Consider the following 13695-nt stretch of genomic DNA (forward strand, 5'->3'; position numbering starts at 1 on the left):
CTAATACGCCAACTTCACGAAAAGACCACACTCAAAGTAAGATGCAACCCACTGGGCCACCTCACTGAGGCTGTTGAAACATGCAAGGGTGTCAAGCAAGGCTGCATTCTGGCCCCCTTGCTGTTCAATTTCTATATAAACTCCATAGTGGACCAGCTTCAAAACATGGACTTCCACCCCCCAAAGCTGGCGGGAAGACACATCTCCATCCTGCTTTATGCAGATGATGCTGCTGTACTCTCTAGAACACCCATTGGGCTCAAAAGAGCTTTGAGAGCATTAATACAACATTGCAACACAGAGCAGCTCCAACTCAATTACAATAAAACCAAAATCATGGCTTTCGCTAATAGGCCCAGGACTTACCCTTGGAGCATAGATGGACATAAAATTGAACAAGTTACATCCTTCAAATATCTAGGTGTAGTTTTCCAATCTAATGGTAGCAGAAGAGCTCATGGGGAGCAAGTATCCAACACCGCGCAGGGGAGCTCAATTGCCATTCTTAAATATCTCAGGACAAGAGGGGGCCACTTCACACCGGCAGCGCTCAAGCTGTTTGAAGCCAAGTCATTAGCCCAACTCTTGTATGGTGCTCAGTTGGGCCCCTTCCCCAGTTTTGCCCCATTAGAGGTGGTTCAGTCCAAGTTTCTGAGATCGGCCTTGCAGGTACCTAAATGCGTTTCTAATGCCACCCTGCGACTAGAGACGGGTTTTATGAGAGTGGAGGCCAGGGTGTGGGTGGCCATACTTAACCTCTGGCTCAGACTGTCCCGTGTACCCCTTGGCCTTGCCCCACTAACCATGGAGGATGACTTCCAATCCACATGGAAGCAGGCGGTAGCATCCAAAATCTCCTCATTGGGATTTTCTCCAGATCTACTACTAGCTATGGATTACAATCAAGCCAAAGCACTTATTAAACAACGTATCACAGACACAGAGCGCCAACTAGATCTGGCCTCGGCTCCAAGCTTCCTTATCAGTGAAGACAGCAGATACCTTGCCTCCCCTATGGCATATTTAACATACCTAGAGGTTCCTATTCATCGAAGGGCTTTCACCCTGGCCCGATGCCATGCTCTCCCATCAGCTGTACTTGAAGGCCGCTACCGGAAGATCCCTTTCCCAGAGAGGCTCTGCCCCTGTGACTCGGGTCACGTAGAAACAATAGAACATGTGCTCCTTCAGTGCCCGTTCTACAGGGATATCCGTGCCAGGCTTATCTTACCTCTCATAGACAAGCACCCAGGCCATTCGGGACAATTTTATACCTCCCTGCTACTTGCAGATGCTAATTCAGCTACAACCTACAGTGTTGCGAGGTTCTGTGCAGCAGCATGCAGAGTCCGCCAGGGAATGACTAGTTCCAAAAGTCAACTGTGTGTCCGGTGATCTTCTTCCCTGAATCTGCAATTTGGTGATGGATCTGGGCATTGTATGGTTTTTACCTTGTTTCCCCTTCCCTTCTGCTCCCTCACCCATATTGTGTTTTTAGTAGTTATATTTATATTTTTAATGTACCAAGCATGCCAGGTTTGTCTGGAAATGTGACACTATTTCCTGTGCTGGTCAATGACCGAAATAAATATTTTGATTTGATTTGAATATTACTATATTGTACTATACCACTTTACTATATTATTAGTAATATTACGTGTAATATGAAAGTATTATAATATTATGATCAATATTATATGTGTATACAATATATTATATTATTAGCATAGCACAATATTCGTATTATATATTACTATATTACACTATATCACTATACTGTATATATTTTCACTAACTATACTTTAGAAATACCCCACCAGTTTTGCAATGAGTTTTAATGGATCACACAACCCTATGATATAGAACTGCATAGGGAACCTCTTGCCCGCCAGGCGTTTTGGACCACCCAGCCCATCATCCCCTTTCCCTCCCAGCATGATGGTCTCACCGGTCCTTCCCTCCAGAGCCTCCTTGTCCTTCCACTTGGCCATCTCCTCCTCCGTCACTTCCTCCCGCGCCATGCTGCTCAGCTCGTACGCATCGATCTTGTGCAACCGGGGCAGGAGATCCTGGACCCAGTCGTAGCGAATGGGGCAGACGGTCCGCACGTAAATCCTGGAGGTCACCAGGACGTCGTGGAAGAGGATCCATTCCAACTGGGCTTCCTGATCGTGCAGCTTCAAATAATGCAATAATAACAAAACACATACAGAGAGAAGTAATTTGTGAGCAGAGCAGGACATCAACACTGTGCTGTCGCACGCTGGGCCTGAAATAATGTCTGTTTACAGAACATGCTTTCTGTATGCCCAACGGGATGCCGGGGTGCCTCAGCTGAAGGGCCCTTTAGATTTCCCAACACAAAGTTCTATTGAGGCTCAAGATAAGTTCAACAAAGTTCTTTATTTGGGCTTAAATCTTCAAACAAATGAATTAAACGCTTTATAACCTTGGGAAACCGGTAGCTTCCTCAATCTGCCAACAAGGGGCAGGCAACTGGTGGTAAACTGTTCCTTTCTTCCTTAGGGAAATCTTTTGACCCCTCCCTGGGCAATCATAGAATCATAGAATCATAGAATCAAAGAGTTGGAAGAGACCTCATGGGCCATCCAGTCCAACCCCCTGCCAAGAAGCAGGAATATTGCATTCAAATCACCCCCGACAGATGGCCATCCAGCCTCTGCTTAAAAGCTTCCGAAGAAGGAGCCTCCACCACACTCCGGGGCAGAGAGTTCCACTGCTGAACGGCTCTCACAGTCAGGAAGTTCTTCCTCATGTTCAGGTGGAATCTCCTCTCTTGTAGTTTGAAGCCATTGTTCCGCGTCCTAGTCTCCAAGGAAGCAGAAAACAAGCTTGCTCCCTCCTCCCTGTGGCTTCCTCTCACATATTTATACATGGCTATCATATCTCCTCTCAGCCTTCTCTCTTTACCTTGCTGGCGTGAGGCCCCTACTCCCAGCTCCAAGCTGCTTTATGGATAGCCCGAGTGGTCCCTTACCAGGCAAGGTTTCTGTAGATCTGCCAAGCTGAAAATTGTCCTTTAGTTTTCTCCACGAAGGCTGTAGGAACTGTCCTGTTGCCCCCAGCAAAGGCTGTGGAACTGTTTCTTTAGTCCCCAGCAGAGCTGTGGATCTATTCCTTTAACCCACAGCAAAAGCTGTGAGATCTATTTCTTTACTCCCCAGCAGAGCTGTGAGAAGTGAAGCCTTTGTGCAGGTGGGAGAGAGAAACCTGCACGTCCTGCTGTTAGGCTCCAAACAGTGAGACTGAACAAAGTCCTCCTTTCCCTCCAAACAGTGAGACTGAACAAAGTCCTCCTTTCCCTCCAAAACCCTGGGAAAAGGAACAGATCTAAAGATTCTAATGATGATTGCCAAGTTGTTGGCCCTATGGTTGCAACATGAGGGAAGCTACCTTATTGCAAAATGCATGGCTTCATACAAACTAGCAGTGCAAGAAAAGGAATTCAAATCTCCTGGCACTACCGTGCCAGCACAAACACAAAGAAAGGTTCAGTGGTAGGGGAGGTTGCAGGGCTTCTTATTTATTTTATTGTATGTATTTCTATTGCTCTATTTCAACCCCAAAAGGGACTCAGAGTGGCCTCCAAAGTGACAATTCAGTTGACAATTCAAATCATTCAAAACTAACAGGATTGCATGCAATTAACATTCAGAAAGCCCTCGGGATTCTGGATTATGTGATTTTAATGTTTCTATTAATATGTTTTTAACTCCATGTTTTAAATGTCTAGTTGATGTTTGTTTCTTTATTTAATACTAGCCATCCCCTGCCATGTCTGTGTATATATGTTTTTGTGTGTATATATATTTGTGTATATGTGGTTTTGCGCATGCGTTATAATGTATTTTTTAATTTTTTGGCTTTTTAAGTCTCTTCTGCTGTATTTTTCAGTGTTTTTATGAGTGATAGTCACTCATTGGCCTGATAGGTGTATTGTGTCCAAATTTGGTGTCAATTCAGTGGTTTTTAAATTATGTTAATCCCACAAACAAACATTACATTTTTATTTATATAGATGGTTTAATACAGCGTTTCTCAACTGATGGGTGTCGTGAGGGGGGTGTCAGAGGGGTCAACAAAAACCATCGGAAAACACAATATTTTCTTTTGGTCACGTTGGTTCTGGGGTGGGAAGTTTGGCCCAATTCTATCGTTGGTTGGGTTCAGAATGCTCTTTGATTGTAGGTGAACTATAGATCCCAACAACTACAACTCCCAAATCTCAAGGCCTGTTTTCCCCAAACTCCACCAGTGTTTACATTTTGGTGTATTGAGTATTCATACCAAGTTTGCTCCAGATCCATCACTGTTTGAGTTCACGGTGCTCTCTGGATGGAGGTGAACTACAACTCCCAAACTTAAGGCCAATGCCCACCAAACTCTTCCAGTATTTTCTGTTGCACATTGGAGTTCTGTGGGCCAGATTCTATTGTTGGTGGGGTTCAGAATGCTTTTTGATTGTAGGTGAACTATAAATCCCAGCAACTACAACTCCGAAATGTCAAGATCTATTTTCCCCAAACTCGACCAGTGTTCATATTTAAGCATATTGCATATCCATGCCAAATTTGGTCCAGATTCATCATTGTTTGAGTCCACAGTGCTCTCTGGATGTAGGTGAACTACAACTCCAAAACTCAAGGTCAGTGGCCACTAAACCCTTCCAGTATTTTTTGTTGGTCGAGGGAGTTCTGTGTGCCAAGTTTGGTTCAATCATTGGTGGGGTTCAGAATGCTCTTTGATTGTAGGTGAACTATAAATCCCAGCAACTACAACTCCCAAATGACAAAATCATAATTTTTTGAGTGAAGGTCACTCCTTGCATTGTGAGACGTTTCGTTGCCAAATTTGGTGTGATTTCGTTCATTGGTTCTTTTGTTTTTAAGGTACTCATTATGCACAGAGCATTTATATTATTTATTTATATTATTTATTTAATTATTTATATTTATTATTATGCATTGGAGCATTGCAGCACACCCAAATACCTGGGAGTCACTCTGGAGCATGCTCTGACTTACAAGAAGCCCTGCCTGAACATCAAGCAAAAAGTGGGTGCCAGAAACAATATCATACGAAAGCTGACTGGCACAACCTGGGGAGCACAACCAGACACAGTGAAGACATCTGCCCTTGCGCTGTGATACTCTGCTGCTGAGTATGCATGCCCAGTGTGGAACACATCTCACCACGCTCAAACAGTGGATGTGACTCTTAATAAGACATGTCGTATTATCACGGGGTGTCTGCGCCCTACACCACGGGAGAAATTACACTGTCTAGCTGGTATTGCACCACCTGACATCCGCCGGGAAGAAGCAGCCAATAGTGAAAGGACCAAGGCAGAGACATCTCCAGCTCATCCCCTGTTTGGGTATCAGCCAGCACGTCAATGACTTAAATCTAGACATAGTTTTCTAAGATCTACAGAGACACTCGCTGGAACACCTCAGCAAGCGAGAGTCCAAAAGTGGCAGGCTCAAACCCAGAACCTCAATCCGTGGGTGATACCAAATGAGAGACTCCTCCCTGGACACAAAGAAGACGGGCGGCTTGGAAGGCGCTGAACAGACTGCACTCTGGCACCACGAGATGCAGAGCCAACCTTCAGAAATGGGGCCACAAAGTGGAATCCACGACATGCGAGTGTGGAGAAGAGCAAACCACTGACCACCTGCTGCAATGCAACCTGAGCCCTGCCACATGATGCACCAGGGAGGACCTCCTTGTGGCAACACCAGAGGCACTCCAAGTGACCAGATACTGGTCAAAGGACATCTAATCAACTACCAAACTCACAAATTTTGTATTTTTCTGGGGTTTTTTGCTTTGTTCTGTTAGAAATGTAATATAATCGACTGGTTGCACTGATAAATAAATTTATATATAGATAGATATATATTGTATTATATTACATTATGTTATATTATTGTATGTATATATACTTTGTAAGCCACTCTGAGTCCCCTTCGGGATGAGAAGGGCGGCATATAAATGGTTGGTGGAGTTCAGAATGCTCTTTGATTGTTGGTGAACTATAAATCCCAGCAACTACAACTCCCAAATGACAAAATCAATTCCTCCCCAACCCCACCAGTATTTAAATTTGGACATATTGGGTATTTGTGCCAAATTTGGTCCATTGAATGAAAATACATCCTGCATATCAGATGTTTACATTGCGATTCATAGCAGGAGTAAAATAACAGTTATGAAGGAGCAATGAAAATAATGTTATGGTTGGGGGTCACCACCACATGAGGAACTGTATTCAGGGGTCTCGGCATTAGGAAGCCCCAAGGGTTCGATGCAAAAGAAACAACAGGAGGAAGGGGCTTACAGCGGACGAAGGGTGGATGTAGACGGTGCTGCCGTGGCCGTCCATAGTGCAGAACGACTTGCCGACGGATCTAAAAATAAGGTGCAAAACAGAGAAGATGCTCGGAGAGCAGCTGGCGAATGCTGCGCCCAGGCACATCCCGCACTGGAAAATGTAACCATGCCATCTGTCAGAGACACGCTTTGCGCTCAGTTGCCTCTGTCAAGCTTCAGGGACCCCGTTTCCCACAAAGACTGGGGCACTTCTTTCAGTCCGGTGACCGGAGAGGACAAAGTGGGACCCAAAACACCAGTCAGTTGCCACTGAGGGGTCACCATCAGAAAACACAGTATTTTCTATTCGTCATAGGGGTTCTGTGTGGGAAGTAAGGCCCAATTCTGTCATTGGTGGGGTTTGGAATGCTCTTGGATTGTAGGTGAACTATAAATTCCAGCAAAGACAACTCCCAAATGTCAAGGTCTATTTTCCCCAACCTTAACCAGTGTTCACATTTGGGCATATTGAATATTCGTGCCAAGTTTGGTCCAGATCCATCATTGTTTCAGTCCACTGGATGTAGGTGAACTACAACTCCCAAACTCACCAAGCCCTTCCAGTATTGGTCATGGGAGTTCTGCATGACAAGATTGGTTCCATCATTGGTGGGATTCAGAATCCTCTTGGATTATAAATGAACTATAAATCCCAGCAACCACAACTCCCAAATGTCAAGGTCTATTTTCCCCAAACTCCACCAGTGTTCACATTTGGGCATGTTGATTATTTGTGCCAAGTGTGGTCCAGATTCATCATTGTTTGAGTCCACAGGGCTCTCTGGATGTAGGTGAACTACAACTCCCAAACTCAAGGTCAATGGCCACCAAACCCTTCCAGTATTTTCTGTTCGCTGTGGGAGTTCTGTCTGCCAAGTTTGATTCAATTCCATCGTTGGTAGAGTTCAGAATGCTCTTGGATTGTAGGTGAACTATAAATCCCAGCAATTACAACTCCCAAATGTCAAGGTCTATTTTCCCCAACCTTCACCAATGTTCACATTTGTGCACATTGAATATTTGTGCCAAATTTGGTCCAGATCCATCATTGTTTGAGTCCACAGGGCTCTCTGGATGTAGGTGAACTACAACTCCCAAACTCAAGGTCAATGCCCACCAAACCCTTCCAGTATTTTCTGTTGGTTGTGGGAGTTCTGTTTGCCAAGTTTGGTTCAATTCTATCGTTGCTGGGGTTCAGAATGCTCTTGGATTGTAGGTGAACTATAAATCCCAGCAACTACAACTCCTAAACATAACAGTAGCAACGAAAATAATTTTATGGTTGGGGGTCACCACAGCATGAGGAATTGTGTTAAGGGGTTGCAGCATTATGAAGGTTGACAACCACTGATAAGCAGTGTACCTGTATGCTGAATACATGAAGTTTGTAAGTTATTTTTAACGAAGATTACTTATTTTCTGTCTGTTGAGAGCATGATTTAAAACCAAATATATTTTATGCACGAGCAGATATTTTTGGGCAACTGAAATATCACTTCTGAAAATCTGCTATTTATTTTGTGCGTTGTTCCGAAGAGATAGCCAGGTATATCAGTCTAACAACTGAGAAACCTAATTGCTTTGCATGAATATTAGTGGATATTTACCACCAAGGAGAAGATTCACTCAATATTTGTTCCTAATAGTTCAAAGAGATAACCAGGTATATCAGTTTAACAACCGAGAAACCTAATCGCCTTGCATGAATATTAGTGGATATTGCACCATCTTACCTCCTTGCGACGTTGGCGAAGTATCCTGCGCACAAGCATCTCCGCAATATTTCATTCCTGGAGCCGTCAAAACGCTCTCTTGGAAAGTCCGGCCGCTAGAGAGCCAAAAAGGAGAGAAACGGATAAAGTACACTCAAATGAAGATGTGTTGAGAGTAAAGGGAAAACCTTTTGCCTCCTTTTTGTGGTCCCAGTGGTAGTCGGCACACTGGGTGCAGTGCCTCAAGACCTTGGCCTGCACTTAAAAACAATCGTCACTGACAAAATCACCATCTATCAGCTGCAAAAGCCACCCTACTCGGATCTGCATGCATCATTCACCGATACATCATACAGTCCTAGACAAGTGTCCGACATGTGATCCAATAAAACAGCCAGCAGAGTGACCTTGCTTGCTTTGTATTCATCTTGTTGTGTATCAAATAATAATAATAATAATAATAATAATAATAATAATAATAAATAACCTGCCTCTCAGCCTTCTTTTCCCACCAGGGAATTCCCATTCTCTGTTATAGCCATGTTCATTCTTGCTTTGAAGGGAAGCAAGGCAGTGATTTACCTGCTTCAGTTTGCTGGTGATTTCTCGAAGCTGCTCCTCCACGCTGAACGCAAGCTTCACCGCTCTCCAATGAATCCAGTTCTCTTGGCACCAAGCTGACGGAGATTTGCTGCACAAATTGTTATTAATATTATCATTATGATGATTATGCTTATCATGAGTGCTGGAAGAAGCAAAGGCCACCAGCATTGAAGCGATATTATTATTATTATTATTATTATTATTAATATTATTATGATTATTATTATGATTATTATTATTATCATCATCATGAGTGCTGGAAGAAGCAAAGGCCACCAGCATTGAAGCAATATTATTATTACTAATACTATTATCATCATCATTATTATCATGAGTGCTGGAAGAAGGTAAGGCCACCAGCATTGAAGCGATAATATTATTAATAATATATTATTATCATTATTATCATCATCATCATCATCATCATCATGAGTGCTGGATTAAGCAAAAGGCTGCCAGCATTGAATTGATATTATTATTATTATTATTATTATTATTATTATTATTGTCATGAGTGCTGGAAGAAGCAAAGGCCACTAGCATTGAAGCAATATTATTATTATTATTAATATTATTATCATCATCATCATTATTATCATGAGTGCTGGAAGAAGCTAAGGCCACAGCATTGAAGCAATATTATTATTATTAATATATTATTATTATCATTATCATCATCATCATCATCATGAGTGCTGGAAGAAGCAAAGGCCACCAGCATTGAAGCAATATTATTACTATTATTATTATCATCATCATCATCATCATCATCATCATCATCATGAGTGCTGGAATAAGCAAAGGCCACCAGCATTGAATTGATATTATTATTATTAATATTATATTATAGTCATTATTATCATGAGTGCTGGAAGAAGCAAAGGTCACCAGCATTGAACCGATATTATTGTTATTGTTATTATTATTATTATTATTATTATTAATCATTATTATTATTATTATTATCATCATGATTGCTGGAAGAAGCAAAGGCCACCAGCATTGAATTGATATTATTATTATTAATATATTATTATTATTATTATTATTATTATCATGAGTGCTGGAAGAAGCAAAGGCCACCAGCATTGAAGCGATATTATTATTATTAATATTATATTATTATCATTATTATCATGAGTGCTGGAAGAAGCTAAGGCCACCAGCATTGAATTGATATTATTATTAATAATATTATATTATTGCCATTATTATCATGAGTGCTGGAAGAAGCAAAGGTCACCAGCATTGAACCAATATTATTGTTGTTGTTGTTGTTATTATTATTATTATTATTATTATTATCTTAATCATTATTATTATCATTATCATGATTGCTGGAAGAAGCAAAGGCCACCAGCATTGAAGCGATATTATTATTATTAATTTTATTATTATCATCATCATCATCATCATTCTTATTATTATTATCATTATTATTTTCATGAGTGCTGGAAGAAGCTAAGGCCACCAGCATTGAAGCATTATTATTATTATTATTATTATTATTATCATTATCATTATTATCATGAGTGCTGGAAGAAGCATAGGCCACCAGCACTGAAGCGATGCTCTACGCTATCAACTCAGCTGGACTGAAGGCAAAGACAACTGTCTGCCAAAGCAGTTACTCTACTCCCTACTCAAGAATGGGAAACGTAATGTTGGTGGACAGACAGGAAAAGAGACTGAAATATGGGCTTAAATCCAACCTTAAAGCTGTGGTATAGACACCAAGAATTGGGAGGCCCTGGCCCTTGAGCACTCTAACTGGAAGTCAGCTGTGACCAGCAGTGCTGCGGAAGGCAGTGACAACGCGGCCTCCTTGGCTTGGAAATGGAGAAAAAGCATTTTCCCAGAGCCAGAGACAAGAACCATTCCAGAAGCCAGAAATGAAAGAAGAAGCCTTTGCCTTTGTATTATAATATAATACTAATAATACAGTATAATAATTATATATTTTATAGTACATGTAATATTACTAATAATATTACAGTATAGTGTATGTGATAATAAGGCATTGAACGTTTACCTATGCCTGCTGTAAATGCTGTTATGCACTCTGAGTCCCCTTGGGGAAAAAGGCAAAATATAAACAAGGGGTATTATTATTATTATTATTATTATTATTATTATTATTATTATAAACATTCAAACCCAATGACACTAAGATTAAAATGCATGTGTGTTTTGTACAACCGACCAAATTCTCAAGAGGGTTAAGAGCATTTAAAATTCATTTTTTGAAAAATGGGTTTATTTGGCACCTTGATTTGCATTGTTCGAAGATGTTCAGGAGAGTGGCAAAGTCATTGCAGCCTCCCACTTGCGACATCAGCTCTCGGTGCCGGAGTTCGGCTTCCTTTTGCCTTTCGAGGTCACCTAAGAATACACCAATTTTGAGACTCAAAAATGGGGCGCCAAAACAATGGAGTTTCCAAAAGGATTAAAACATGCGTCTGGTTCAAATATTTTTAAATACACATATAATATTGATAATGCTATTATAATGTAATGCAATATAATACTAATAAATAATACAATATAATAATTATATTTTATATCACATGTATAGTACAATATAGGAACATATAATACTAATACAATACAATATAGTAATATATAATAATAATAGTATTGTGCTGTGCTAATAATATATTATTTTGTATACACATATATTGATCATAATATTGTACTACAATATAATACGAATAATACAGTATAATAATTATATATTTTATAGTACATGTAATATTACTAATAATATTACAGTATAGTGGTATAGTACAATATAGTAATATATAATAATAATATTGTGTTGTGCTAATAATATATTATTTTGTATACACATATAATATTGATGATAATATTGTATTACAATATAATACTAATAATACAGTATAATAATTATATATTTTATAGTACATGTAATATTACTAATAATATTACAGTATAGCGGTATAGTACAATATAGTAATATATAATAATAATATTGTGCTGTACTAATAATATATTATATTGTATACACATATCGTATTGATCATAATATTGTATTACAATATAATACGAATAATACAGTATAATAATTATATATTTTATAGTGCATGTAATATTACTAATAATATTACAGTATAGTGGTGTAGTACAATATAGTAATATATAATACTAATATGGTGCTGTGCTATTAGTAATATTGATAATAATATTATTATATAATGCAATATATTACTAATAATACAATATAATAATTACATATTGTATATTACATGTAGCATTATTGGAGTATAGTGGCATAGTGCAATATATAGTATTATATATTACTATATTGCACAATATAGTGCAATATAGTAATATATAATACTAATATTGTAATACAATATAATAATACAATATAATAATTATATATTTTATGAAAGGAGGAAGGGAAAGAAGGAATGACGGAAGGAGGGATTGACAAGAGGGAGGAAAGAAGGAGGGAAGGAAGAGATGAAGGAAGGAAGGGAAGAGAAATCTACCCAAAGTGTGGTCAGTTCTGCCCAATGTGTCTTCAGCTTGTTTCCCATTCTTTGGGAGAATCAATCAGGGTGCTTCCCCAGCAACAGAAAAGCCAAGCAAGGCTCCCCCCCCCCCCCCAATTACCTGGTCGGATGAAGACTTTCTCCACCGACAACATGGCTGCAATGGGGAGCAGCAGGTCTTCACAGCCGAAAGAGGCTGCCTTGAGGACGGCGCAGGTCAGGTTGGGCGGGAGGGGAAACTGCACCATGAGCTCGCCCAGCGGGGTCACGTGGCCCCTCCTAAATGGGGCCACAACAGAGAGACAAATCAAAGTATTTATTTATCGTGTCAGAAGTGTCCAAAATATTGAAAATTAATTACAAAAATGTGAGTCAAGCGTTGAAAGAGTTAGGCATGTTAAGAGTCATTGGGCCAAAAGCTATTGTCGTCCTGAGAGTGAGTAGGCCGAAGCCTGTTAAGAGTCAGTGAACTAAAGCTAGTGTCGTCCTGAGGAGTGTGAGGTAAACCTCTGTGTGAGAAAGCTCCAATGTGAAGGCTGCTGTGTGTAAAGCTACTGTGCATTTGTTTATTTGGGTTATGGAAACCTAGATCTTGTAAATAGTCGGCCAAAGCTAGTGTCATCCTGAGGAGTGATAGGTAAACCTCTGTGTGAGAGAAGTCTCGTGTGAGAAAGCTCCAGTGTGAAGGCTGCTGTGTGTAAAGCTACTGTGCATTTGTTTATTTGGGTTATAGAAACCTACATCTTGTAAATAGTCGGCCAAAGCTAGAGTCATCCTAAGGAGTGAGAGGTAAACCTCTGTGTGAGAGAAGCCTCATGTGACAAAGCTTCAGTTTGAAGGCTACTGTGTGTAAAGCTACTGTGCATTTGTTTATATGTGTTATGGAAACCTAGATCTTGTAAATAGTCGGCCAAAGCTAGTGTCATCCTGAGGAGTGAGAGGTAAGCCTCTGTGTGAGAGAAGCTTTGTGTAAGAAAGCTCCAGTGTGATGGCTGCTGCGTGTAAAGCTACTGTGCATTTGTTTATTTGGGTTATGGAAACCTACATCTTGTAAATAGTGAGCCAAAGCTAGTGTCATCCTGAGGAGTGAGAGTTAAATCTCTGTGTGGGAGAAGCCTCGTGCGACAAAGCTTCAGTTTGAAGGCTACTGTGTGTAAAGTTACTGTGCATTTGTTTATTTGTGTTATGGAAACCTATATCTTGTAAATAGTGGGCCAAAGCTACTGTCATCCTGAGGAGTGAGAGGTAAACCTCTGTGTGAGAGAAGCCTCGTGTGAGAAAGCTCCAGTGTGAAGGCTGCTGTGTGTAAAACTACTGTGCATTTGTTTATTTGGGTTATGGAAACCTAGATCTTGGAAATAATGGGCCAAAGCTAGTGTCATCCTGAGGAGTGAGAGGTAAACCTCTGTGTAAGAGAAGCCTAGTGTAAGAAACCTCCATTGTGTTATTATTTTGCTATAAAGAAA

At 40.3% G+C, this 13695-nt stretch overlaps 1 protein-coding gene across 2 annotated transcripts in view; it reads right to left on the reverse strand.

Moving 5' to 3' along the window:
* DHX40 (DEAH-box helicase 40) overlaps nucleotides 1-13695 on the reverse strand; it is a 31827-nt gene that overhangs the window by 2395 nt on the left and 15737 nt on the right. For both annotated transcript variants that reach the window (XM_067472152.1, XM_067472153.1), the window contains 6 exons: nucleotides 12351-12508; nucleotides 10979-11093; nucleotides 8691-8799; nucleotides 8130-8224; nucleotides 6365-6434; nucleotides 1949-2177 (listed from right to left, as the gene is read on the reverse strand). In XM_067472152.1, coding sequence (XP_067328253.1) covers nucleotides 1949-2177; nucleotides 6365-6434; nucleotides 8130-8224; nucleotides 8691-8799; nucleotides 10979-11093; nucleotides 12351-12508 — 776 coding nt within the window. The remainder of the gene's footprint in view (nucleotides 1-1948; nucleotides 2178-6364; nucleotides 6435-8129; nucleotides 8225-8690; nucleotides 8800-10978; nucleotides 11094-12350; nucleotides 12509-13695) is intronic.

The sequence above is a fragment of the Anolis sagrei genome, chromosome 11 (genome assembly GCF_037176765.1).
Source record: "Anolis sagrei isolate rAnoSag1 chromosome 11, rAnoSag1.mat, whole genome shotgun sequence".
Lineage (NCBI taxonomy): Eukaryota > Metazoa > Chordata > Lepidosauria > Squamata > Dactyloidae > Anolis > Anolis sagrei.